The sequence below is a fragment of the Cuculus canorus genome, chromosome 26 (genome assembly GCF_017976375.1).
Source record: "Cuculus canorus isolate bCucCan1 chromosome 26, bCucCan1.pri, whole genome shotgun sequence".
In the NCBI taxonomy this organism is placed as follows: Eukaryota; Metazoa; Chordata; class Aves; order Cuculiformes; family Cuculidae; genus Cuculus; species Cuculus canorus.
In genome coordinates this window covers 3,735,332-3,762,949 of record NC_071426.1, presented here as the reverse complement: position 1 = coordinate 3,762,949, position 27,618 = coordinate 3,735,332, and the positions used below count along the sequence as shown (strand labels likewise).

Sequence of the window (27,618 nt, the reverse complement as noted above, 5' to 3'; positions counted from 1 at the left end):
GGGAAGAACAGAGCATTACGGTAACAGCAAGGCTACCGCCTGCTACATCAGCAGAGCAGGAAAGTTACTGCTGCTCCTTGGCAGCGTGGAGCTGAGCACTGCAACTGGGGAGGGAGCCCGTCAGGGATGCTCGAGTCCAGCTCCTCACAAGCATTGAGACACAAGGAATCAGCACAACCCCGAGCTGTCAAACTACCAGTGGGGAAATAACAGGAGAGAAGCAATGGATTTGTAGGCGTAGAGTCCCAGCCCTGCATGAAAAGAGGAGCCTGCTGTGCTGTGCTGCGAATCCCCTTTCCAGATGGTCACAGGAGCTGCGCTGCCTTCTAGAGACTGAGGAGGTGAGTGTGGCTTGGGGCAGGCACAAGGGTCTGGGGTTTGCTCTTCTCCAAACCAGCTCTTTCCACGGGCTGAGTATTAGCTGGTTGGCTTTGAGCATGAATCTGTCAGTTCTTCCTGCTGTGTCTCCTTGACTTACTGGGAAGTTCTGCTTCGTGTGCTTAAAAATCAAGTTTCATCATTTCTCAATTTCCTAGTCCACCATCAACCCAGTAATGACCACTGTTATTATGGTTATAGACGCCTGAGCTACATTCTCATTGACATGCAGAGCAAAATCTGTCCTTTTCTTTCTCTGAATTATTCTTTACCTTATTCCCTCTTGCAGGAAAGAAATTTTGTTTCAGTGCATGGAAGGCAAATTCCCACAGTGCAGTACCTTTGCATTCCCTTTCCCCCATCCTCTCTGCTCATGAGCTGGGAATTTCAGGGGTTCCGAGGTTTAAATCCCTTTGCATGCAGGATAATTCCATTTCGCGATTCAGCTACGTGACAGTTGTTGCTGCTCAGTGTTCATGTGAAGTGCGATCTGAGGGACTCATCTAAAAGACCTCCTATTAGGACACTTAGAGTCCTGCCTTAGCTCAGATTTAACAGGGGCAGCCTTAGTGGTGTTTTTCACCTCTAATCAATATTTGGGATGGGAAGACTATATCCACACCTAGATGCTACGAAAGCCTTTTCAGCCCACACTTGTAGCTTTCCCCTTCGTGTCCCCCGTGTCCCAGTTCCCAGGCTTATCCTCTCACTTTTCCATCTGACGTACCTTTTCTCCATATTTAGTCAGCTAAGACCGAGCTTGGCTTTCAGATCCTCTCAAAGGTTGTGGCACTCGGAAGGAAAGTTGGTTCTTGCAACAGCTTCTGCTTGGCAGGAATCGCTTATCCCTCTAGATTTCTAAAATGGACAGCTTAGCTGGACAACCAGGAAGGTCAGTGGGTAAAGGAGTCACTTAACAAAGACACCTTAGGCTAAATTCTGGATATCTAAATCCACCTCACAGTTTGTAGTCCTGAATTGTGTCACTCAGGTCTCTATCTCGCCTACAACCCGTCTCTGCAGGTGAACTGATAATTAGGATTGATTGCTCTTCCTCAAGGAGAATGGACTGTTGCCAAGAACGCGGTGAGGAAAACCACTTTGGTCTCTTAGTTGTTGTTAAACAATACTGGCCTGAAAAGGTTGGAGTCAGCCCGAGGAAGGCTCCCTAAAATAGCCTCCTGCTCCACTCTTATATGGGAACCGTAGCAGTAAGGGCCTTCTGGGAATCACATTATTTGTGTCTTTGTCTCCTTCAGGGCGGTGATGGTCTCCAAAGAGCACAACAGCATCGTTGACACAACAAATTTCACTCTTCCCTTCAGAGCAAGCCAGAAGCTGATGTAAATGAACTTTAATTCGCAGTCCAGGAGCTCGAGTGACAACTGTTCCACAGCATGGAGGAGCTTTGGTTGACAGTTCGGACCCTGAAGATAGATAGCGGCAGGTATCTCAAATGACATTGCTGAGCAGACAGAGCAGCCGCTTCCACCTATTCAGGCGTCTAAGTCAATTGTGAAGCAGAATCAGGACTCGCACAAGCTAATTAAAACCAGTTATTTCATCGTGGGAGAAACCTACATTTGAGACCCTCTGGAATATTTATGCTACTTAAACACTGAATCTTCACAACAAGGCAGAAATTACTTTAACCTGCAATTCCAGTATTTCTCATCACGTAATCCTGGAAGGGAGGATAAATTGCCCTGGTTTTGCGTAGCCTCACTTCTGCACACCAAGAAAAATGCAAAAGGAGTTCAATTTGACTTGGAAATGGGGGCTATTAGCTGTGCCATAATTGTAAAATCTTAGGGAGAAAGATTTTCTAATATGTTGCCGGATCCTTCTCGTTGTTCCCAGTGCTGCACTTCTAAGATGTTCTTAAAAACCCTTTTCCCCAAAGCCAGGAAAACATTGCCTTTAGGACCTTCTGAGAACTGATCTCATCCCTCTTTCTGCCTGAAAAGGGAGTAAAGTAAAAGAGCCTTGCAGTCAACATTATCAGCCACTCACCATGGCTTTCCTCCCTGGAAACTCCTCCGACTGCTCCAACTGCACCCACTCTGTGGGGCCCGTGAACGTTTCAAAGGCCATTTTACTTGGTGTTATTCTAGGGGGGCTGATAGTTTTTGGGGTTTTGGGTAATATTCTGGTTATCCTCTCTGTCGCCTGCCACAGACATCTTCAGAGCGTTACCCATTACTATATAATTAACCTGGCTGTTGCTGACCTCCTCTTGACTTCCACTGTCCTACCCTTCTCAGCCACTATGGAGATTTTGGGCTACTGGGCCTTTGGGAGAATCTTCTGCAACATCTGGGCAGCTGTTGATGTCCTTTGCTGCACTGCTTCCATTATGAGCCTCTGCATCATCTCGATAGACAGATACATCGGGGTGAGCTACCCACTGAGATACCCAAGCATAGTGACGGAGAAGAGAGGCCTCCTGGCGCTCCTCTGCGTTTGGGCATTGTCTTTGGTGATATCCATCGGACCTCTTTTTGGCTGGAAGGAACCAGCACCAGAAGATGAGACCATCTGTCAAATCACCGAGGAGCCTGGCTACGTGTTGTTCTCCGCTCTTGGTTCCTTCTACCTCCCCCTGACTATCATCCTGGTGATGTATTGCCGAGTGTACGTAGTGGCCAATAGGGAAAATAAAGGTCTGACTTCTGGTCTGAAGACAGAGAGATCTCATTCCGAAGAAGTGACCCTACGAATCCATCGTAAAAATGCTCCTGAAGCGAGCGGATCAGCGTCCAACTCCAAGAACAAGCATCATTTCTCAGTGCGTCTCCTCAAGTTTTCCAGGGAGAAGAAAGCTGCCAAGACCCTGGGAATAGTGGTGGGATGCTTCGTTCTCTGCTGGCTTCCGTTTTTTGTAGTAATGCCCCTTGGTAAGTAAAGCAACACCTCAACCTTTTATAGCACCTCCCCTGGAGGGAGGGACATGTTTGTGCCTGTGTACAATAATGCTGATCAGAAAAGGTCTTGGGGAATAGTTTCCTATTGGAAAGCCGTCAAAATCAAAACATTCACCAGCACAAAGCTGTGAATGCAAAAAATTAAAGTCTCAAAAGAAACAAAACATTTCAGGTGCAAAGAGATGCACAAAACTCTGAGAATATTGGAAAGGATTTAGTACTTTCCATACAGAAAATATTCTTTTAGAACTAAAACTGGTATCTCTGGGCGGCTCTGTCATAGGAACAATATCTTTGGGAGGATGAGTATTTGTATCTAAGGTTGCAGACGGTTCTTCAGGTGATGTGAGCACATACAATGTCAAGGTATAAATGCATTTAGGGTCAAAGCAGCTGTTCACAGACTTGGGGCCAGATCTCCTGGAGCGCTCAGCACCTGATAATTCATAGAATCATTAAGCTTGGAAAAGAACTCTAAGCTCATCCAGTCCAACCATGAGCCCAATCGCACCGTGCCTACTAAACCATGTCCTGAAGTGCCACATCTACACGTTCTTTGAACATCTCCAGGGATGGAGACTCCACCGCCCTGGGCAGCTTGGTCCAGGGCTTCACCGCTCTTTCAGTAAAGACATTTTTCCTACTTTCTAACTTAAACCTCCCCATTGCAACTTGAGGCCATTTCCTCTCATCCTATCATTTGTTATCTGGGAGAAGAGCCCAGTACCCACCTCACCACAACCTCCTTTCAGGTCTCCCCTCAGCCTCCTCTTCTCCAGGCTAAACAATCCCAGGTCTCTCAGCCACTCCTCACATTACTTTTTCTCCAAATCCTATATTCCCACTTTAAGCAAAAAAACCTCAGCTTCCTATCAGAGAACTCACCCTACGAGATTCCATTCTCCAAATGAAATGAATGTGTATTTTTTAATTAATCACACAACGAGCCAGAAGACAGTGGTGAGGATCCTTCCAACTAATTTTATACTTGCATTTATTGTGGAAACCCACCGAGCCCACTGGCCAAACACCAGCTTCAACCATCCTTCTGAATATGTATATTTATTCACCAGTCGTAATTCTAAAGGGGAGGAAAGTCAGGGATTTGTTCTGCTTTGCTATCACTGAAATATAAAGAAGTAATTAGAATTTTAATTAAACCTCGCTTAGGCACCTCTGATGCCATTTCAGGGTTTAAAAGCAGAATACTAATTTAAACCTATAGCTATGTGTGACATTTGCTCTGCAACGGCTGCACTAAATATTAGGTTTTGAAACAAGGAACCTTCAATCTGTGACTTTTTCTCAATTTCAGGAGCTTTTCTCATGAAAAGGGTTTATGCTATAAAGGAAAACGATTGTGTTTAAGTTTTACCTAGTAATAAAACAATGTGTACAAGTAAGAAAAGTAAAAAAACAGTCTTACCTAACCATGAAAGTAAGATTTGGGGGCTTTCTTTTTTAAACCCTATAAAAAGCTGTTCTTTTTCAATTAACCTCTACTGGATTTACCAAGATTACCAGGTTGCTTCACAAAAACCTATCGCATGGTGCCATGTGAAAACCCCTAAACTGCAGAATCTTATCTGCTGGTCAATACTAGGAAGTCCCAGAGGAGGAGACGTAGATGTTTCATAAGGAGAAGCCCTGAAAGGCCTGGCTCATGCTGTCCGGGATCTCAGCGTGTTGGAATGCTGGTTGCCAAGATCACTGAAACATACCCAAAAAGGGTTTGCAAGAACACACTAAACACACTTCTTTTCATCTGCAAATGTGGTTGCCCACACAGAGCTGTTAATTAATTTGCTTTGGATTTAAGTGATTTTCTGGACTCATGAGTGCATTTGCGTCTTCCTTGATCCCTTACAAGGAAAGTCGCTTGTGTTTAGTTTCCCTATCGTGCAGTCGCTATGTTATTTTTAAAGCACAGAATAAGTCTTTCAATACCTATTTGCTACTTTTGTTTAAAGACAAAAAACTATTAAACAGTTGAGCGGTCTTCAAAGAAGCCAAGGAAACCACTTGAGGCAGACTGTTCCACCCAGAGACAATCACATATGGCACTTGACACTTACAGCATGCAAAATGCTTCCCAGAAGCTGAAGGCAGGCACGGGGAGAAGTGTCAGGATCATGCAGTAAATTAGCAGCAAAGATCCAACTTTTTAGCTCTTTGAAGCCCTGTGGCCAAAACCATTGGTGGTTATGGAGTTTACAACACAGCTGGGCAAGGAATAAGAACTTTGTTGTGCAGAAGACCAGGCCTTGTGGCTATGGGACAGATCTGTATATGGTCCCATCAGCTGCAGCAGTTCATTTCAGTCATTTGGAGGAGTTGTAGCCTTTTAGAAGCATGCCCCCGATGAAGGTTGCATGCCACAAACATTCTTTAACAAACCACTTCACATAGCTGGCAGGTGCTTGCCGCTCTATGCAGCAGAAGTTCCCAAAATTTGTTTAGTACAATGAAATCTACAGAATCTTCAAGATCTCCACATCTACTAACATCAATTCTAATAGCCAAGAACCACATTAAAACAAGAAACACCAGGCTTGTCAAAACATACAATAAATGGAGCATAGGAACAGGAAGGGCAACAGCAACACAAGGATATCTGTTCAGCCTAGAGAAAAGAAGACTCTGGGGAGACCTTAGAGCAGCCTTCCAGAATGGAAAAGGGCTCCAGGAAAGCTGGGGAGGGCCTCTTGATCAGGGAGTGAAGGAATAGGACGAGGGGGAACAGTTTTGAGCTGAAAGAGGGAAGATTGAGATGAGATCTCAGAAAGAAATGTTTTGCTGGGAGGGTGGGGAGGCCCTGGCCCAGGTTGCCCAGAGCAGTGGTGGCTGCCCCATCCCTGGAGGGGTTCAAGGCCAGGTTGGATGGGGCTTGGAGCCCCTGATCCAGTGGGAGGTGTCCCTGCCCATGGCAGGGGGTGGAACTGGGTGGGCTTTGAGGTCCCTTCCAACCCAAACCACTCCAGGATTCCATGATATCAAGAGGGGGGTAAAAGCACGACAGCAATATCAATAGACACTACTGAAAATATCTGTACAAGTGGTTTGAGTCTCCCTGTCATAGGAAAATATCTTAATTGAAATTGCTGTGTAAAGTCGCCAGTTGCAATCTTTGTAATTAATGTCTTTCTTACCTTTGCGGATGGAGTTTCATTCCAGTCAAAGGGGCTGTGCGAAGGCTTTCAGTCCTACACACCTTCTCCTCGCATGGCTTTAATGTTTTTGCAGTAAGCAAGGGAACGATAGACCTGTTCATGAAAAGACTGAGGTTAAGATTTGCTTTTTTCCTCTGCGTGCTCAAGTGCAAACCCAGCCTTCACATCTTCTGTGAAGAGTAACAAAACAGCTGATTTCCCCCAGAAGCAGTGAGGTTTTCATTTCTGCACAGACTTCTTCCTCTCTAGAGGATCCACTCCTAGTCTCAAAGCTTTTACAGGAAAGCTTCTTTGAACTCAACACATGATATTGTTTAACAAAACATTCCAAGTCAAAACTCAAACGTGTCCCAACTGCTTCCACAGTCTTTGTCTCCCCCTAATTAAATCTCAGTTCCTCTACAGAACACAGCGCTTCCCTATTGCAATGAAAAGTCTTTTTCCATGACAGTTTAGGCTTAGACCAACTGAAACGCAGGGTTAAAGGGAGACGCAGGCTCCTAAATAGGAGTTTGAACAGAACCACCAAGAACTGTGAGGTCCTTTGTCCATGTTCATGAGCTTTTATATTTGACACTTGTTTAGTGAGCTCAAATTCTGTCCATGCTTCGCAGCAGAGGAAGTCTGGTGGTGTAAAGTGCTTTTAATTCTGCAGACCTTCCTTTGAATTTCTCTTACCCAAAATAAGCTGTAAACCCATTGCTGAATAAACTTCATAGGGGAATTTGCACAGATTCTTCCTATAAATGTCACTGCCTGTGAGCAGTCACATCCAACACTTTAGCCCGAGTATTAAGTTATAAACAAGGGCACTTCCAGCTCTCCACAGCAGCTTCCCAAGCAGATTTTCAGCTGTGTCCACCAAACTTTCCCCATTCTACACCAAGCACCCACCTTTCCATAAGCATGAGTAAACAAGGGATATATCCAACAGAAGGAAACGTTAATCTTCTGAAGAGATTATATGCCTGCTTAGGAGCTCTAAATTCTTTCACTGACTGCCATTTATTTAGCACAGGTTGATGTCTGCATGGTACCTCATCCAGGCAGTCTGTTATTCAGACCGTCAGAATAAGTAGCTGGAAAGAATGTTTCCTTGGACACCCAAGGGTTATTGCTCTCACGCGTCATCTTCTACACCTGTGGCATCATTATCTTAACCTCTTCTTTCTCTTCTGCAACACTTAATCATCATATTCCCAACCACCAGCCATTTATGAATCCCTTGAGCATCCCCAGTTAACCTCCTCTCATGTTAATTTGCATGGTGAAAATAACTTTAAAAGCTTTTTAGAGCTGACCTTCACACTTCAATTACACCCTGCTTGGCTCCTTTCTAAAATGTAGCTGCAATAAACCATTCCATCCAGACAGCCAAGAGTGCGAGCCAGAGGTCCTGAACAGGGGATCATGTCCTATGCACTCCTCAATGTGAACAAGAGTGCACTGTTCTTCTGAAGGATTTAAGCCCTACGATCAAACTAGGAGGAAGGAGGTGATTCTGCCCTTCTATTCTGCTCTCATAAAACTCCACCTGGAGTTCAGTTCTGGAGTTCTCAGTACAGGAAGGACAGGGAGCTGTTGGAACGGGTCCAGAGGAGACCACAGAGATGATCAGAGGGCTGGAACACCTCTACACAAGGACAGGCTGAGAGAGTTGGGGTCGTCCAGCCCAGAGAAGAGAAGACTCCACGGAGACCTTAGAGCAGCTTCCAGTACGGAAAGGGGCTCCTGGAAACCTGGGAAGGGGCTCTGGATCAGGGAGTGAAAGAATAAGATGAGGAGGAAGAGTTTTGAGCTGAAAAAGGGGAGATTGAGATGAGATCTTGGGGAGAAATGTTTTGCTGTGAGGGTTTGATGCCCTGGAACAGGTTGCCCAGAGCAGTGGTGGCTCCCCCATCCCTGGAGGGGTTCCAGGCGAGGTTGGATGGGGCTTGGAGCCCCTGATCCAGTGGGAGGTGTCCCTGCCCATGGCAGGGGTGGGACTGGATGGGCTTTGAGGTCCCTCCCACCACAAAGCATTGTGTGATTCTATCACTTTTGTTCTGTACATTGGTCAAAACCTTCTTGTCATCAAGTTTCATTTTTTTCCAAGCGAGCTACGAAGCAAAGCTCTACTTCTTTTTCCATCGTTCCTTAAGACTTTCTTTGGCATGGAGCCAAAGCTCTTGAAGATCTTGAGGCAAAAAAAAAATACCCTAAAGTAAGCAATATTGCTTTTCAAATTGGAACAACCACATTCTCTTAGGCACCAGCAAACACCGACTACTTGAAACTGAACCAGAAACCTGAGAAGAGGCTTCTCAAAGAGTCAGGAACTTGAGTGCAAATGGGCAGCAAGGGCAGGGCTGCCACAGGAGAGTGGACAACCCTGGAACAGAGGGTGACAGGAGCACCCCGTCCTCAAAAGCACGCACTCACTATACCTGAGCAGATGCAGGCAGAGGTGGCAGCAACCATTGGTTCAGCTGACAGTCCAGTAATAACCAAACACAAAACAGAGCCAGACAAGAACAAGCCTCAACTTGGCTCCATCACTCAAAGATGGATAAAGAGAAGAGCCTGACCTCACATGCAGCCGAGAGGCCAATGGGCAGAGGATCCCTGGGTAAAGGCCACAGGAGAAGCTCTCCTGAGCAATTAAGGCTTGTTGAGCGCTGGCACTCTGCAATAACAGCCTGCAGACAGCACACTTCTTCCATTCCTATTTTGTTTCCCTCTTGCAATAGCGACAAAGTGACACAGACAGGTATAGGAAGAAAGAGAGCAACAGGAGCCTGGAAATGCATATTTACTATGCATGCTCATCCCATACTGATGAAACCTCATCATCGTCACCTTGGAAACTGGTGCCCACCTAGAGAGCAGCCCTTTCCCTGGAACTGGATGACACTTAGGGGTTCCTCCAGGAATTTTTCAGAAGGTTCCTTTTCAACAACATAGATGACATGACTTGGAGTTTGTTTTGAGGCGAAACACACACAGAATGGATGGAAAAAAGAAAAAGGGTAGGGATATTACAAGAATGGCCCTGAGCTGGCATTGACGGTTCATCTTAAACCCTCAGAAGCAAAAAACCTCACAGAGCTTTGTTTGTTGTTGGCTTTCTGTGATGAGCCAGCGTAAATTATCTGGATGTAGGCACTGTGTTCAGAAGCAAAAAGAAGGAAAAAAGCAAAGCCTGAGCCAGGATGTCACAGGAGAAAAAACAATCCAGATATTAAAGCGGGCAAGGGAGGAAAAGGCTTTTAGCACTTGTCAATCAATCTCACGATGACAACAGGAGGAAAGAGGATGTGCCGGAGGGTATTCATATTTGTAATAGAGTGGTAAATTAGACTTGTGAACTGATTCAAACACTGTCAAGGGAATCCTCTAATCCTATCTACATCTCTTTCTGCAGCTGGTTTTTAATTACTATTTTCATAGAATCATAGAATAGTTTGGGACCTTAGTAAATAGTAAGGGACCTTAAAGCTAGTTCCAACCCCTGCCAGGGGCAGGGACACCTCCCACTGGATCAGGCTGCTCAAAACCTCATCCAACCTGGCCTGGAACACCTCCAGGGACGGGGCAGGAACAGCTTCCCTGGGCAACCTGGGCCAGTGGCTCCTCACTCTCATGGTGAAGAAATTCCTCCTCACATCCAGTCTAAATCTGCCCCTTTCCAGTTTATACCCACTGCCCCTCGTCCTGTCACTACAAGCTTTTGTAATCAATCCCTCCCTCCTCAGCTTTCCGGTAGCCCCTTCAGGTACTGGAAGGTTGTTATAAGGTCTCTATTTTGTGGTAGTTTTTTAAGCGGAGTCAAAGAGAACAACTCTACTTTCACTAGAGGTAAACCAGAAAAAATGTAATGTGTTTTTCTACCCCTGCTACTGATGCCATGTCACAAGGTGGGGAGTAGAAACGTGCACCAGCATCTGGAGGCTGCTGGATTTATCCCTGTGCTTTCCTGTGAGGTTTGCATTCACTGTAGGTATCATCCTTGTTGTGTTTTAATAAGGCGGCTGATTTAATCACAGCACCTTGCTTGGGCTCTAGAGGCGAGAGCCACTCCACTCAGCTGTGCAAGCCTTATCCTGTGGAGGCAGTGTCGAAAAGATGTTTAATCGATGAGAGGGTAAATAATCGTGCTGATGAGGACAACGAGGAACAACAAGCAGAGGTTTTCCTGAGAAGCAGAAGTGCATAGAATCACATCATCCTTACAGGGAATCACTATCTTGGTATTTCCCCATACAAAGAGTAAAGAACTTCAGTTCTTCAGTTCTTCCATGAATCACCTCTTTTCCTCTTCAGAATTAGATAGATGGCCTCATAGAATTAACTATAAGCACAGGAGCCTCCTGTCCCTCCCACCCCTTTACTCGGAGGGCAGAGAGTAAGGCAAGGATCTGAATTTCATTTCTTCCTGTTGTTAAAATTATACATATATAGATAAAATTATATATATAAAAGAAAATAATAAAATTAATAATAGCTGTGACAACTTAGCCTCAACAGTTTTCATCTCAGAAAATGCCACACTCCAGCCGTGGAGATAATATCCAGTGTTGGATTCCCCACGTAAGCATTTCAGTATGTTCCCTCAGTGACAGAAAGTAAAAAGAAATAAAGGGGAGGAAAAAAACCCACAGAATAAAGCCCCAGCTCAATCTCTGGAGCAGTTTTATGCACAGGGCAGGGAGAAGAAGGGTGTTTACGCTCGCAGAGTCACGCAGCACAAGTGCATGTGTGCGTGTTAAGCCATGCAATGGTGAGAAAATGAGCCCTGAAGGTAAAGAGGCAAGATATTTCCTTGGTAATTTCTTTTTTGCTAATCACAAGAGGGATTTTTCATAAACACAGACCGGAAAGGCCATGTTGGTGTAGGTCAATAACCCAGCTACACTGCAATCAGCAGCAAAGATCCCGCTGACTTCCCTGCGGCCAACATTTCTCCACTTACCGAGTCCTGAAACGTTGTGTCCCACTGACTCATAACACAGCAAAGCAGCGGTGATATTAATAGGCATTTAAATCGAAAACAAGAGAGAGAAAGTGGAGTCAGTTGTGCTCTGTTTCGTGATTCACATCTATGGCTCTCCTGTCACAGGAGGCTCGTCCTTGTCTTCAAAACCTTCCTGCTTTGTGCAGTCACCACTTCCAAGCCTCTGGAGTAAATGAACCAAGAATGCAATTGTTCACTCTCAAATGTCATGGTGCAATTTAGGGTTTGGTGGTGATTGAAAGGCGATGAGTGATTCTCCCCCCATCACCCAGCAAATGTCAGGATTTGTCTTCAATTTGGATACATCAAGGGGAGATACTCAGCCTTTGCCAAAGAAGATAATTCCTGTATCGTTAACCCAAAGGATTCCAGAATCACGACCGACAACTACACACTGACAAACTCGTGAGACAGGCAGAGACAGATTCATCTTTTCAAGCCCTGAACCGCCTGCTTGGTATTTTAATTTTTAAAGGAAAGCTAAGATTTTGCTCTAAGTGCATGACTCCAAGAGAGAGGGCTTTGGGATGAATATCAAATATCTTAACAATGTTAGCAATGAGACCCAGAACCATTCCGCTGCAGTAACAGCATGGGAGCCAGAATTTCAACTACAACGCCATTGATTTGTAAAACAATGTAATTATTTGGGTTTGTATGGGTAACAAAACCTCAGTTTACCTTCCCATGGTTTTTTATCAGCTTTCTAAATCTGCAGCTGCCCACAGTGAATCTGGAAATAGTTGCTTGCTGAGATATTTGCTCTTTGCCAGAAATATCATCCATCGTAAGTGGGTACAATATGAAACAGAGCATAAATTAGGTCTGAAAAAATCCAAATAATCAGAGCACCGTTCCCAGGCTGATCCATTCCTGTTGCCTGCCCTTTCCACCTCTTGCCTGTGTCCAAACACCTGCACACTCCTGATGCCCCAGAGATCTGAACTCAGGCCCTTGTGAAGAGAAAATCTCACTCCTCCTTCTCCACCTGTTCATTACAGGAAAGAGCTATGTCACCATGTCACTCTCGTTTCCCCCTGAAACATGGAATAGTTTGGTTTGGAAGGGACCTCCAAGCCCATCCGGTTGCAACCATGGGCAGGAACACCTCCCATTGGATCAGGTTGCTCCAAGCCCCATCCAACCTGGCCTTGAACCCCTCCAGGGATGGGGCAGCCACCACTGCTCGGGGCAACCTGTTCCAGGGCCTCCCCACCCTCACAGCAAAACTTTTCTACCTAAGATCTCATTCACAACATTCCGGGCCCTGGACAGGACGGCTGCAAATGTGCAAGACTTGCCAGATGCAGGCTTTTATCCTTCCTCCCATCTATAAGTCGTTGTTCTGCATTTGTTACATTCATGTGATTGTACAAAACCTTGAAGAGTTTCCTACTGCTCAAGGGTTCTTCGATCCCATTTTATGTTCCCACAGAAAATACTTTCCGTAAGGGAGCAGCAGCATGAGACGTGCTGGGAGAGCATCTGTGTACAGAGGGCAGCTGTACACGTCTGGAGCAAGACATACATACGTGTGTGTGTCTGTGTATATATATATATATATATATGTATATTATCCAGAGGGTGATTTGTGCCTGACCCCAGCTGCCATATAGAATGCCAGGCTTATGGAATAAAGTTCAGTGAGCTTGGGAACACAAAATATAGCACATTTATCAATGTTTGTAGAGCAGAGTGCCTCGATCTGGGCTGCTGCTGGTACAGAGGGGAACTGTGTGGGACCATCAGTGTTCCTCTGCGCTTCATCCTCTGCGTCCTTAGGGCAATTGCTCTGGAATAGCTACTCCTTCCAGTTTGACCTCTTTAAGGCAGATCTCAGGACCTGAGTTTTACATTTTGCCCCTGTGTAAACCAGAGCACTATCCTCATTTTCCATTTCGCTATGATTCCAGAGGCATAGAGGAGTATGTGAGAGGCAAGAATCACAGAATCAGAGAATCACAGAATGGTTTGTGTTGGAAGGGACCTCAAAGCCCATCCAGTTCCACCTCCTGCCATGGGCAGGGACACCTCACACTGGATCAGGGGCTCCAAGCCCCATCCAACCTGGCCTGGAACCCCTCCAGGGATGGGGCAGCCACCACTGCTCTGGGCAACCTGGGCCAGGGCCTCCCCACCCTCCCAGCAAAACATTTCTTACTAAGATCTCGGTCTCCCCTCTTTCAGCTTAAACTGTTCCCCCCTCGTCCCATCCATGCACTCCCTGATCAAGAGCCCCTCTCCACTTTGTTTGACTTCCATGCAAGGTTTAAACTGGCAATTTCTCCTGATTCCCTAAGACACTTTAAACCCTGAAAACCTAACGCTAACAAACAGTGTTTGGTTCTCCGCTCACGAGGTGCGCAGGCTCTGCTGTCATCTCCTGAGTGCAATCTGTAATACACAACTTATAAGGGGGAAAACAGTAGCAAATCTAAACAGAGTTGCAAGATTCAGTAGCAGAGAGGGATTTCAACACCACTACAGGTCCACGGGTCACTAAAATGTATGGGATTTTATTCCCATGGTGCTGACAGAGATGACAGAGAGTAAACAAATAAGTTAGTGCAGTCTGGCAGCTTCTAAATCCCCCTCTGCTGTCCATCAGTGAAACGACGCACAACATCAGCACTGGGTTTTAAACAACCTATAATCAAGCAGCTCTGTAACTTCTGACAAATGACAAAGTCAAATTACATCTTTGTGACTGAATTGACACTTACTCACCAGGAGAAATCTTCCCCCTCAGAACTGAATAAACTTTGAATTAACAAACAGGAAAATAAATGATGAGGGAAGGGAATGCAATCCTGACATTTTCAGGGGGGTGTGATGAAATCCTTAATGGCAAAGGACCTCAGGAGGTTAATAGAGCATTTTATTTTATTTAGTTTTCCTATAACAAGCAATTGAATTGTCCTACTGACACATGAGAGTCCTCAACCTTTTGAAAACAAAGCAGAGACTCAAGCATTATTTAGTCAATCTGCAATTCAAAGACCTTAAAGGAGCAGCTGAAGCTTTCTTCACTGTTCTTACAGCCTCTAAACTGTGATCAGTTTTGCCACAATTTCAAAGAATCACAGAACAGTTTAGGTTGGAAGGGACCTCAAAGCCCATCCAGTTCCACCCCCTGCCATGGGCAGGGACACCTCCCACTGGATCAGGGGTTCCAAGCCCCATCCAGCCTGGCCTCGAACCCCTCCAGGGATGGGGCAGCCACCACTGCTCTGGATAACCTGGGCCAGGGCCTCCCCACCCTCACCATGAAGAATTTCTTCCTAATGTCTAATCTAAATCTTCCCCCTTCCATTTTAAAGCCATTCCCCCTTGTCCTATCACTCCAGGCCCTTGCAAAAAGTCCTTCCTCAGCTTTCCTGCAGCCCCTTTCAGTACTGAAGCTGCTCTAAGCTCTCCCCAGAGCCTTCTCTTCTCAAGACTGAGCAACTCCAGTCTTCTCAGCTGGTCCTCACTGACAGTGAACCAGGGAAGATATTAAGATGAATAGGATAAAGAATTAATTTCAACAAAGAGACCTTTTCAGTCACTGCTCACTATCCAACTCTATCACAGGATTCTTGGATGACAACACTATTAATCTAAGATTACACCTAGAGTAGAGAACTGGAATAGCCTGCTCTGGAGAATTAGGAGCTAAGATAATTCTGTCTTTTCAGCCCTGGCTGGTGGTAGGTGAGTGTCCAAACCCGAGTGGACACTAATGAGCTGCCACCAAGTGATGAGGGATTGAATGGACACAACTCTGACCCACTCAGTGCCACCTGCTCAATGCCGTTCCACCTGGTTTCTCTGTGCTGCCTCACTGCTGCACAGGAAACATCAGTCAGTATATACCTTAAAGAGGGCATTTACCATTCAGCTTAACTGTTTAATCTCAAGGTTAATTACACTGACCATCTATAAAAAGCCCCACAAAGCCTATATTTTATTTCTATTTCAACACATCTGCCTGGAGCTGCCCAATATCTCAGCGCACTGAACAAACCCTTGATCATCAGGCTCAGCAGACTGTTAGGAAACAACTCCCGATTGCTACCAGATCCACCAACCACTGCTACTAATCACAACAGCAACATTATCGACTATTAAAGGCCTTGAAGAAAAGAATACATTCTGTGAGGAGGGGCATGGGTCCCCAAGGGCTTGGATAACAGGATGTTTCTCCCCTTTTGCCAGATACTCAGGCAGCCAACAGAAAGATTAGGGAAAGCTTCTGCGCTGCAGAGGTAACTGTGTGGCTGCAATAGAAGGGCATCGCTTTCTGTGGCACTTCGAATAGGACATCCCACTTTCACAGAGGCACTAAGCAAACCTCAACAGTCCCTCATTGCAATCCTGCAACATACAGAAGGATTTTGCTCATTAGACATGCAAGAGGTGAAATATTTTCCTGCACTTTTGGACTGTCATTCAGTGGCTCAAGGTTTAAGCAGGATTATGATAACATTTGTTCCTCTGAAGTTGAATAAGCTGTTGGTATAAGTAAGAAGAGGGTCCAAATTATTTGTTGCTTCGATTTCGCAGCTACATGTGTTGTTTTACAGTTCTGTTACATATGTTGGCCCCTCCTCCCAAGTAACAAATGATAGGATGAGAGGAAATGGCCTCAAGTTGCACCAAGGGAGGTTTAGATTTGATAGTAGGAAGAAGTTCTTTACTGAAAGGGTGGTGAAGCACTGGACCAGGTGATGGTGGAGTCCAAAAAGCATGCAAATGTGGCAACTTGGACTTGGTTTAGCAGGCACAGTGACGTTGGACCTACAGTTGGGTTGGATGAGCTTAGAGGTCCACTACCAGCATCTGCCTCAGCCCTTTCTTGATGTTACTGACAATACGTCCTCCCATTGACATTCTTAGGACAACACACAGTTATAATGAAGATACAGAACTTTGCAGGTCTAAACTAATGAAACATCCCCAAGTAGCACAACCGAGGACATAGCAGAGAAAGCTGCTGTCCTAAAGCCCGAGTTGTACCCACCACTGGAATGAAAGAGTTAAAGGCAGGGTGTTATGAGGTCTACAGATACCAAAGTTTGTGTGCTGCTAAAGCTACTTCCCTCTCTTTTCACTCTGTGCTGCTCCAAGGCAACAAGTTTCTACACTGATGAACCAAAAAAGGTTACGTTAATAAATTAGCATGCAGATCCCCACCCCAAAAAAAAAAGAGCAAGAGGCAGACTCTGACACTGGCTCTTTGCTATTTTTAACAGGCTTTGGCAAGGCACGAGCATTCCATTTAGAGTGAGCCAGAAGTTGCAGCAAACAGGAATTGTTATTGTTTACCCATTTTTACACTCAGCCTCACACAGCTGATTCCCTAAACCGAGATTTGTTCCACCTTTTGTCTCAGCATAGAATGGGAAAGCGGTAGATACACTGCACTGAAATGAGGAAAGAAAAGAAACACTGAGCATGGTTTGGGCATTTAGAAGGTTTTTGCTATTTTTCATCTGCCAATGACTTCAGCCAGGAAGTTCTTTGAGAACGTTATTTGGTTGTTTTTCTCACTAAAGGAAAGCAGAAGCATTAATATGCAGAGAAAAATTCTAGGTCGTGGATACACTGCTCACTCATTGCTTCACTGCAAAACAGCATTTGTTTTCTTTAGCACAACATTTCGGGTCTTGAAAATTGAAACTGATAGTGCAACTGCTCTACCCACCTTACCTGGAGTTACACGGAGGCAGTGAGAATTGTGATGATGAGACCTTAGAGCAGCTTCCAGTACGGAAAGGGGCTCCAGGAAAGCTGGGGAGGGGCTCTGGATCAGGGAACGCAGGGATGGGACAAGGGGGAATAGTTTTGAGCTGAAAGTCAGGAGATTGAGATGAGATATTAGGCAGAAAAGTTTTCTGGTGAGGGTGGGGAGGCCCTGGAACAGGTTGCCCAGAGCAGTGGTGGCTGCCCCATCCCTGGAGGGGTTCAAGGCCAGGTTGGATGGGGCTTGGAGCCCCTGATCCACTGGGAGGTGTTCCTGCCCATGGCACAGGGTTGAAACTGGATGGGCTTTGAGGTCCCTTCCAATCCAAACCATTTCACGATGCCCTGGTTGTAATCAGAGTTGGAATCCGAGGTTGGAATCAGAGGTTCAGCTGCATCTTCAGCACTGCCTTCGAGTACTGCGACTCAGTCTCATTTCCCTGCCACTCCAAGATGCACCCGAAGGCCTGGGACCTACTGGACATCTCCCAGGTTAGAGATAACAGGAGGGCTTTGCACCTTGCCATACCTCCTTCCCTGTTTCTTCCCTGACAGCAGCATCTCCGAGCACACCAGCTCCACTCAGAGGGTCAGAGCTGCTGCCACAGCGAGAAGACATCGCTTCGCATTTCACAGCAGAGACCATGTTCAGAACGAGCAAGTCATTAATCACGCTGCACTATTTGTGTCTCTGGTGCAGGCAATATTTTGACACATTCTCACAAAGGCAAAAACAGCCTGAGAATTCCTCTCTAGCGTTTGTCACTTGAAAGCATTTGCTGCACTTGCTGTAGCTTCGTCTGACAAAAGAGGGGAAGCAAAGAGAGCCAAACCGAAATTCAGCAGCTCCAGAATTAAATTAGAGCACCCTCTGATTGCACTATTCACTTTTCCTAAGGCAGCGGAGGTCCAACGGACAGATCGATGCCTGTAAAGCTTAGGAGCTGCTTACAGACGTGGCTGAACTGCAGAGGACAAGAAATGCATCGACACCTCAACCTTCCACAGTATTTCTTTCAACAGGCATAGGATTATAATTTTTCTGGAGGGAAGCAGGAAAACAAGCACATGAGAGTGCTTAAAGTTCTGTTTATTACAAACTGGACCATAAAGTCCAAAACAAGAAAAGTATGTTTGCCAGCAAATTATTTGTCTTCTTCTGCCCAAAGTAAATACTGACGGGTGTGACAGAAACACTTTTTTTCTTTGCCCTTTCTTTTAAAGCAGGGAAGAAACAGCCTTTCCTCTTGACGGCACATGGCAAATATCTTTCATTCTCTCTCTTGTTCTACACTGAGCACAGTTTTGGGTACCACAGGACAAAAAGGATCTAAAGCTACTCGGGAGTATCCACAGGAGGGCACAAAGTTGGTGAAGTAGAGGGGAAGCCGCGTAAGGAATGGCTGAAGTAACTTGGTCTGTTCAGCCTGGAGGAGACTGAGGGGAGACCTCATCATGCTCTGCAGCTTCCTCACAAGGGGAGGAGGAGAAGCAGGCGCTGAGCTCTTCTCTCTGGACCCAAAGGAATGGCAGGAGGATGCACAAGGGGAGGGTTGTGTTGGACATGAGAAAAAGGTCCTTCCCCCAGAGGGTGGTGGAACACTGGAGCATCTCCCAGGGAAGCAGTCACAGCCCCAAGCCTGACAATATTCCAGAAGCATTTGTCCAATGCCCTCAGCCCCATGGTGTGAATGTTGGGGTGTCCTGTGCAGGGACAGGAGCTGGACTTGATGATCCCTGTGGGTCCCTCCTAACTCAGGACATTCTGGGACTGTATACTTCTATGATTCTATGCCTCATTTTGCAAGACTTGACTTAGAAGCGCTGTTTTCACTTAAACCCACCCCAGCATCTCCCAGAGTTTTCTTTTCTGGCTCGTTCACACTCAGATAATATCTGAGGAGTCCTAAATAAGAGAATTACGGGATCTTGTTAGAATGGCCAATTTCTAGTGTCATTCAAGAAAAGCAACAAGTCTAAACAATTCTCTGTAAGTGCTGACTCCTTGATCTTTTAAATACGTCTCTTCAGATTTATAATAACATCTCCCCATGAGTAAATCTCTTGAACATTTACTGACATCCTATTCAGAGAATTATAGAAATGGTTTGGGTCGGAAGGGACCTCAAAGCCCACCCAGTTCCACCCCCTGCCATGGGCAGGGACACCTCCCACTGGATCAGGTTGCTCAAAACCTCATCCAACCTGGCCTTGAACCCCTCCAGGGATGGGGCTGATGAGTCAAATCACTTAAAGTTAAAAACATGCTTATCCAAGCAGTAAGGAGCTCAAGTTACTGTTAAATAAAAACTCAAAGGCTTGACATTAGGAAAAATGTTGCCAAGATTCTAAATCAGCAGATAACTCATAATTAAATCCAGTATTATCATATATTATAATCATTTTTTAGAAGTATATTAGTAATGCTATTTAATTTTCAATTCGCATGGTCACTTGTAGTTGACTGTTGTGCCAAGACAGCAAGGACTGATGAACACGCACGGCTCCGTCACTGATTTGCCAAATAAGCTCTGTCAAACAAGGTCTAATTTTTTAGCTGTTATCCTGCCTTCTATAGAACAAAAAGCCTGACAGGACCTGCCTTACTAAGGAGCAATCTAAATTCTTCTTTTTTAATCATCTCTGGGAACTTGTGAGTGTATCAGTTTCCAGGAGGGGCTGCACATGAGAACCTCTCTCGCGTTCACCATGTAGGAAGGAACCTCTACTTTAACTTCTCTGAATTTTAGATGCTTTCCATGAGAGAGAAAAACGTGGAAAGTTAGATTTCCTAAAGGTTTCAAGGGAAAATGAGTACTCAATACTTTATCATTTTTAAGACTTCTACCTGGAATGCAGCCAACTCAGCAAACCGGCTTCTCCCTTACTCTGACTTCAGAAGTGGTGCCATTTTCTTGCCATTTGGAACCCCTTTTGATGACCTCTCAGATATGACTGTTATTTGACTAATTAATCTTGAATTAGAGGTCCTGGAGGAAGCAGCTTTCCTCTATCTCTATACCAACCCTCCCGCTGTAAATGGGAATACTACATCTGTATAATAAAATGGATGTCTTGAATCAATCTCTGATAGAACATCCATGTAACTGTACAACTCCATCTATTCTGAAAGACTTGTTCCTGCAACAGTTGGGCTTCGAGTCATAAATTTTCCAAGACAGAACAGAAACTTATTTATTTTTTCCAGTGTTTAAATTTCTTTGGTTACCTGCAATTTCTCACTGCCTCTTCCTTAACATTCTGTGTATTTTCCATTTTAGGTTCTTTCTTTCCTGCAATCAAACCCCCGGACACACTTTTTAAAATAACATTTTGGCTTGGATATTTAAACAGCTGCATCAACCCCATCATCTACCCGTGCTCAAGTCAAGAGTTTAAGAAAGCGTTCCAAAACGTCCTGAGAGCGCAGTGCCTCCCAAGGAAGCAAGGAGCAAAGAAGAGAGCCCCAAGTTTCAACCTCAACCATCCAGCCAGCCAAAACATGGAGAGTCACAAAGGTGTGGTCCGTATCCCTGTTGGCTCAGGAGAAACCTACTATAAGATTTCCAAGTCGGATGGGGTCTGTGAATGGAAGATCTTCTCCACCGTGCAAAACATGCCTGCAAAAAATGCAGTTTCCAAAGACTGTACTGCTGCCAAAGTGAAAAGTAAAGGTTTCCTCCAGGAATGCTGCTGTGCAGGCACTTCAGGGAACCTTGTCCATGAAAACTGTAAAATGCCAAGTGTTAAAATCCACACCATCTCTCTCAGTGAAAACGGGGAAGATGTCTAAAGCACCGTGTGCCAAGCAGCACGTGCTGGCAAATTCATGGCTCTGCTAATGGGATGTTGCTCTATTTATTGGGAAGTAGAAGTAGGTGTTACAACAGTTGAAGGGATCCGAGTGAAACAAATAGTATCTGCTGTAAAACAGGGCCAAAGCTTGTGATGTCTTTGAGTGCTGGCAGCTCAAACAAAGCCCTTTAAAGACAAAGAATGGCTTCACAGATGGTGAGCACCCTACGGTCTTCCGAGAGACTGGCCTCTGCCTGACGTTTAAAGGCTTGATTTGCCACTGTATTTCCCTGATTCAAAGCTCCAACTGTTCTAATTTTGGTGCAATGAAAGAGCAAACTATGAAGACCTTGTGCTGATTTCAGTGTCAATACCATCAGACAGCTCCACGTTCAGGCTATATTGTGGTTCAACCCCCCCACCCCTCTAAAAAAGCTAAACCTCAATTTAAAAGCCAGGAGAGTGAGGTTGGGAGGCTCAGGTCTTGGGACAGTGTTTACAGATCTCTGCTTACTTTTCATTAAGAGACTGTGGACAAGAATGCTTTCCTACCACATCTTGCCTCTTTTGTTCACGTCCACGTCCTGGCTTGGTGATGTGCACGAATTGTTAAAGGCAAAAGGCAGCTCTCTGGACTTGCATCTTCATCGTTGGTCCTCACGCCTGGGCCGCACCAGGTGGGCAGCTGCTCTTCTGTAAAGCTCACAAAGCTGCTTGTTCTCAACCTGTCTGGAAAGGCAGCCACTTCAGCTCACGCAGCAGAGCAAAACCACTCTCTAGGCTCTTGCCCTGCTCGGAGTGGCTCTAAGTTTCCCTTTGTGCTGTGGATCTCAGTAAACTCCATTGCCAAAGGAAACTTGATGGAAGCGGCTATACTCCACCTGGCTCCAGAGACATATACAACCAGATCTCCAAACAAAACCAAGGGAAACTTTGCATGCACCCCAGGTTTGTTTGGAAGGTCTCTGTGCTTTGATGTGGGTCTAATAAAATTCAAAGCTAGGTCAATCATGATCAAATAAGGCTCTAAGAGGACACTTTCACTCGAAACAGGTTGTCCAGAGCAGTGGTGGCTGCCCCATCCCTGGAGGGGTTCAAGGCCAGGTTGGATGGGGCTTGGAGCCCCTGATCCAGTGGGAGGTATTCCTGTTCATGGCAGGGGTGGAACTGGATGGGCTTTGAGGTCCCTTCCAACCCAAACCATTCTATGATTCTATGATCCATTTGTTTTCTTTGTTCTGAGTCCAGCAGGGACCTGCTTAAAGACTTGCTCAATAATTCCTTGCTCAGGTGCTTGCTGGTCAGATCAGTGCCGCCATCACCGGAAAAGCTGCAGGCATTTTGCTGTCTCCCTGCCCAGTGTTAGACCACATTCCTTATCTGACTCCTTCAACACCAAGTGCCCTAAGCTTTCTATGAGATCTTGGGTATCCTGGAGCCAGTAACTTTACCCTCATTGTGATTAGTGGGCGTTTAGCACATTAAATGACTTAAGGACACACGTCCCCACGAGAAAGGGCCATCCTTTAAGAATCAGGGAGAAAAATCATTTGGAAGCAGGTTATATTTTAATATAGCTAATCCAAATAAATAAATAAATGAGCTGTTCAACAGCTGGAAGAAATAGTGGGAGGAATTCTCTGTACAATATTAGAAATAAGCAGCTCTCGACATAACTCCTCCTGAGCCTGCCAAACAAGAATGCAGCTTCTCAAAACAACACACAAGACGTTACTCATGTCTCAATGTCAACTCCTGTGCTGAAAACCTACTGGCTTGAAAAGAGAAAGGGCTTAAGATAAGGTTAACCTTTACAGGACGGGACCTTGAGAGGACACCTTGTTTTATTGATGAGGAGTCATTGTTTATTCACCCCTCATCCAGTATGAAGTCCCCAATGTAAAGAGAATTTCAGTCTTCTGTGTTCTCCCACATGAATGCTGTGTAAGAAAGCTACAGACTGTCCCAAACAGGTTAAAATTGGAGGAGAATTCAAATCCAATCCCTGGACCCAAGCCCTTATATATTTCCAAAATCATGCATTCATGGAGAGCAGATCTGTAGCACTATCACATTTTTTAGTTTCATTAAAAAAACCACACCGCTCAAACCTTCACTTAGGGTTTTCATTAAAGTCTAGAATTTGAAACAAGAAGTGTTGAAATACCATAAAAAAAATATTCTCATGGTACTTGAAGCCAAGACCAGAAGCAGAAAAGCTGGAAATGTCATAAGAAAGTCACATGAGACTCGTGGCCAAGGTTTTGAGTCTCATGGGTTCAAATATGTAGGGCATTTATTTCAACAAAACCTCAACTCTGAAACATTTTGAAAAACACCATTAAATTGAGCGAGACCGGCAAGATTTAAAATCCTCACTGCACACACTCGTGGCCCAGCCCTAACTATATACATATTTTATAACTTGAACCAATAAGGCCATTCGTGTCATTCCTCCTTTGGAGCTGGGAGATTTCCAGAAGGTTTCTGCAGTAATTTTACATTTGTTGAGGTTTCATGGTCTCAGGAAAGCGCTTGTGCAGCTACACATTCTGGAGTCCTCAGCACAGGAAGGACATGGAGCTGCTGGAGTGACTCCAGAGGCCACGGAGATGATGCAAGCGCTGGAGCACCTTCCGCGCTGAAGACAGCCTGAGAGTTGGGGTTGTTGAGCCTGGAGAAGACTCCGAGGAGACCTCACAGCAGCTTCCAGTGCTGAAAGGGGCTCCAGGAAAGCTGGGGAGGGGCTCTGAATCAGGGAGGGCAGGGATAGGACGAGGGGGAAAGATTTTCAGCTGAAAGAGGGGAGACTGAGATGAGATCTTAGGAAGAAATGTTCTGCTGTGAGGGTGCAGAGGCCCTGGAACAGGTTGCCCAGAGCAGTGGTGGCTGCCCCATCCCTGGAGGGGCTCAAGGCCAGGTTGGATGGGGCTTGGAGCAACCTGATCCAGCAGGAGGTGTCCCTGCCTGTGGCAGGAGGGTTGGAACTGGATGGGCTTTAAGGTCCCTTCCAGCCCAAACCATTCTATGACTATATAGGCTGGCACAAATGGATTTGTTATTTAATTCCAGAGCAATTCTGAAATAGCAATATAAACTGAGTCTGCAAGACGAAGATAAATAAGTGAGCACGCTGGTGGCAATGTGTGGCTAGACGTGGATAACACCTTTGTATACAGTACTCCCGCCTGTGGGAGACAGAGATTAGAAAAACCAAGTCTTGGTTTCATCTTCATCCTTTTTTTCTGTCATCAAACAGATGCTAAAGGACCTCTCTCTGTCCGGTGACTGAGAAGCACTCAGAGCTCAGCATCAAGCAAGCCTGGTCCCAGCCACACCTCTGCTGCTGTCACATTTGCCAGCAAAAACAAACACATCATTTGTTTGGCTCCCTCAGAGAATTTCTGCTTGAAAACTGCCCTGTCCCCTTGTTGCACGCAGGGTCACAGGCACTTGTTATCTTAATGGATGTTTGGACTGACAATTCTCAAAAACTATAGAAAGAGCTCTAGGAAAAAAAAAAAAAAGCAACAAAAAAAAAAGAACAACAAAAAAAAAAACCCAAGTGCAGATTTAAGCAGCTGATATTTTCATGTTATTTAAAGTGAACGTGGCACTGGTAAAAGAGCTGCAGCCACAGAGGCTGAATGTATCTCCCTATCTAAAACGCGTGAGCAGAACAAGGTTTCCTAGTGGCTTCCCATCCAGCAGCCCACGTTAAACCTTCCTACAATCAGGACTCTGGCATGTGAAATCCTGCAGGAGCACAGAACAGAGAGCAGAACGTGGTCAGACGGCAAGTAAGAACAAAGTGCCATGATTTTCCCCTCAAAGCCACATCCACTGGACCACAGTGACCTATCAAGTGATCTGTCCTGACTGAAATTTTTGAAGGATGCCAGCGACATCCCACCTTCCTCTCTGTTCAGCATTTCCTGTCAAGAGCGACAGCCAAAATATCCAGCTTGAGTGGAGCAGAGAGACTCTGCTGCAAAGAGCTGAGAGCTGTCAGCATCATACAGATGACTTTTCATATACACAGGTTGAGGCCAAGCATACTGCCAATCTCTCTTCCTCAAAGGGCAGGGAAAGGCCAGTATTCCAGTTCCCACAGTTAACGTTCGTTCAAATTTACCGTCTTTCTGTTTATGAGGCTTCATGTCCTCTGCAAGATTATTCAAATCCCAAATACTAAAGATCTGCCCACTATCCAAATAAATGTCTCCTCCATTGTTCTTAAAATTGCTCTGCTGAATCCAAGGATAAACTACGTGTCGTGTAAAAGAGTATTTTGCTTTGCCAGGCTTTAATGTCTTGAAAATCCACAGCATTGAAGAGAGGAAAGATTACGCTAGGAATATTTCTTGCTTCATCAGACTCAGCAAATGGATTTCACGAAGCTTCTTCAGTCTTTCTTGCTAAATTCCCCTGCCTGACTTTTTCAGCCTTCTGAAAGGTCACAGTTACAGACTGCAGCATGGCACACCAGCTGAAATCAGTTAAAAAATATCTTATTGCTCTCTTGAAGTGGAAGTTGCTTAGTTCTAGGCATGCCTGTTGGCCTCATGTTAACTAATGCTCATGTCTCAATAGGTTTTAATTAGGAACTTCATTCTAAAATAAAACTACTGAGGCATAATATGACTCAGTGATTTGCTCAAGGATGATTTCAGCTGTCCCATGTTGAACCCCTGCTCGGTAATTAACTCTGTGTCCTACTCAAAGGTACCTTTAACCTCTTTCCTGTCTTAATATTATTTAGATAAGCAAAACCACGCCAAAAAACAACCCAGTGGGACAGGCTGTAGAGACCGTTTATTTCTGAATGATTGCTTCCAACAGCAGAGCCAAAGAGGACAGTCATTTGGTCTTCAAGATGTTGCACTAAGCTCCAGGCCTATCTGGGACCTGCACTGCAGTGTCATTATTTGCCAGAAGGCAAAGGTTTCATAACAGCTCACAAGAGACCTGCTATGGTTATGCAGCTTTGTGTCTCTACTCTGTTTGCTGCATTACTCATACCCACATCATCACCTCTCCATCTTTTTGCCTTTAAGTCTCACTAGCTTATCAGCCCTTGTTTCCCAAGAAGCCCAAAAGCACTTTCTATGAATGAATCTCTCCAATATTCATTGTTTCTCGCCTAATTATAATGAGACTCACAGGGAGAAGGTCAGACAGTCTGTCTTTTCCTATCAGTACACATAAGTACATTAAACCTTCTCCATCTGTAAAAGGGCACTAATCCATAAGCATAATCAACTTTTTGAAGGTATTCCCAAACAGATTGCTTAATACATGACAGTATTATGAAAATCCAAGGCGCTACAGAGAAAGCTTGTGGTGCATTAAAATAGAGATCTTCCACCCAGCTTGATAAAGTTAATGGAATCACTTCTTTCCCAGGAGGAGATTAAGCATTTGTACTAGGGATTCGAATAAAATGTCATGCCTTCTATGCAGAGCATGCTGCATATTTCTCATACTGACAGAGAAGGAGAAAAATAGCAAGCGTGAGCTAAGGGGAAATGAGAGGAGAGCTATGCATTGCAGGCAACAACCATGTAAGAAATAACACATCTCTTAGTTCCACAACATGTTCAAAGACCCATTAATAGTTAACGAAGATTACTGTCATACTGAGCTCTATCCCAGGGGTGAAAGATCCTCTCTTTTGCCATCCTGATAACATTAAGATCACTTTCAGAGTCAAAAATGTCCAAGTGTTAGCACTGTAAAGTAGAAATGATTTTCCAGTACCCATTGCCTCAGACTGAATGACAAGACCTTCCTGCATTGAGCATTGATCCCACTTTCTATGATTTGCAAAAACTTGATCCTTGCAAACCATTTTCTGAAGTAAGAATACACAAATCCAGCCACCATTTCAGCACTTTTCCACTTAAAAAGCAATTCCACTCAGCTAACGATCACAGCATCATTGTTCCATGATACACCCTCTGCTGAATATCGCCCAGTGCTCAGTTCTACTTACTGACGTTACGACTGTGGGAATTATATGCAAGCTGGTTTGGGGTTTTTTTTTGCTTTGCCGGTCTCTGGTTGCAAAAATGTTTTATTTTTCTTCTGTCTGCTGCAGCATTTTGCCTGCATGTTGTACGAGTTTGGCTGCCAGTGGTTTTTTTAAAGATGTTTCTTGAAATGGGCACTGCATTTTCTGAACTGCTGTTCTAACGTCATTGAATTTTCTACGTGCTGTTTTTAAAGGCCCGTTGGTTATCACGTAATGTTTGAACTGTCATGCTGGTCATTTTCTTGAACAAAATTGAATGTATATGAAATATTCCTGGGTGAACAAATAAATTATTGGGGGGAACATGCACTTTGTGACATGTGAGCTACAACTCCCTTTGCTTGGCTGTGTTTTTTCCCCAAAAAGTATTTCTAGAAATGTGAAAAAGTAGTGTAACCAGCAGGGTGAGGGAGGGGGTTCTGCCCCTCTGCTCCGCTCTGTGAGACCCCACCTGGAGCCCTGTGTCCAGTTCTGGAGTTCTCAGCACAGGAAGGACATGGAGCTATTGGAGTGACTCCAGAGGAGGCCACAGAGATGATTCGAGGGCTGGAGCACCTCCCGTATGACGAGAGGCTGAGAAAGTTGTGGTTGTTCAGCCTG

The 27,618-nt window shown here is 45.1% G+C and overlaps 1 protein-coding gene and 1 long non-coding RNA gene across 4 annotated transcripts in view; one reads left to right on the top strand and one right to left on the bottom strand.

The window, feature by feature from the left end:
* On the top strand, window positions 1–27,618 carry ADRA1A (adrenoceptor alpha 1A). Of its 3 annotated transcripts, none has more exons than XR_008447197.1 (4): window positions 1–341; window positions 1,638–3,275; window positions 20,471–21,661; window positions 24,244–27,615. XR_008447197.1 is itself a non-coding variant. In XM_054049667.1 (3 exons), exons 2-3 carry the CDS (start codon window positions 2,393–2,395, stop codon window positions 20,980–20,982), a joined length of 1,395 nt encoding a protein of 464 aa, XP_053905642.1. In that variant the 5' UTR covers window positions 1–341; window positions 1,638–2,392; the 3' UTR covers window positions 20,983–27,618. The 3 variants fall into 3 exon arrangements, 1 of the variants encoding a protein (XP_053905642.1); XR_008447196.1 differs by having other exon boundaries at window positions 20,471–21,932; XM_054049667.1 differs by having other exon boundaries at window positions 20,471–27,618.
* Window positions 6,395–27,618, bottom strand: part of LOC128849207 (uncharacterized) — a 37,609-nt gene continuing 16,385 nt past the window's right edge. Inside the window, exon 3 of the long non-coding RNA XR_008447198.1 lies at window positions 6,395–6,565. This is a non-coding gene — a long non-coding RNA (uncharacterized LOC128849207). The remainder of the gene's footprint in view (window positions 6,566–27,618) is intronic.

Excerpts from the sequence above, each read along its gene's own strand:
- ADRA1A (XM_054049667.1), top strand. The coding sequence starts at position 2,393 with ATGGCTTTCCTCCCTGGAAACTCCTCCGACTGCTCCAACTGCACCCAC. Across the intron at positions 3,276-20,470 it reads TTTTGTAGTAATGCCCCTTG|GTTCTTTCTTTCCTGCAATC; the intron begins GTAAGTAAAGCA and ends TTTCCATTTTAG.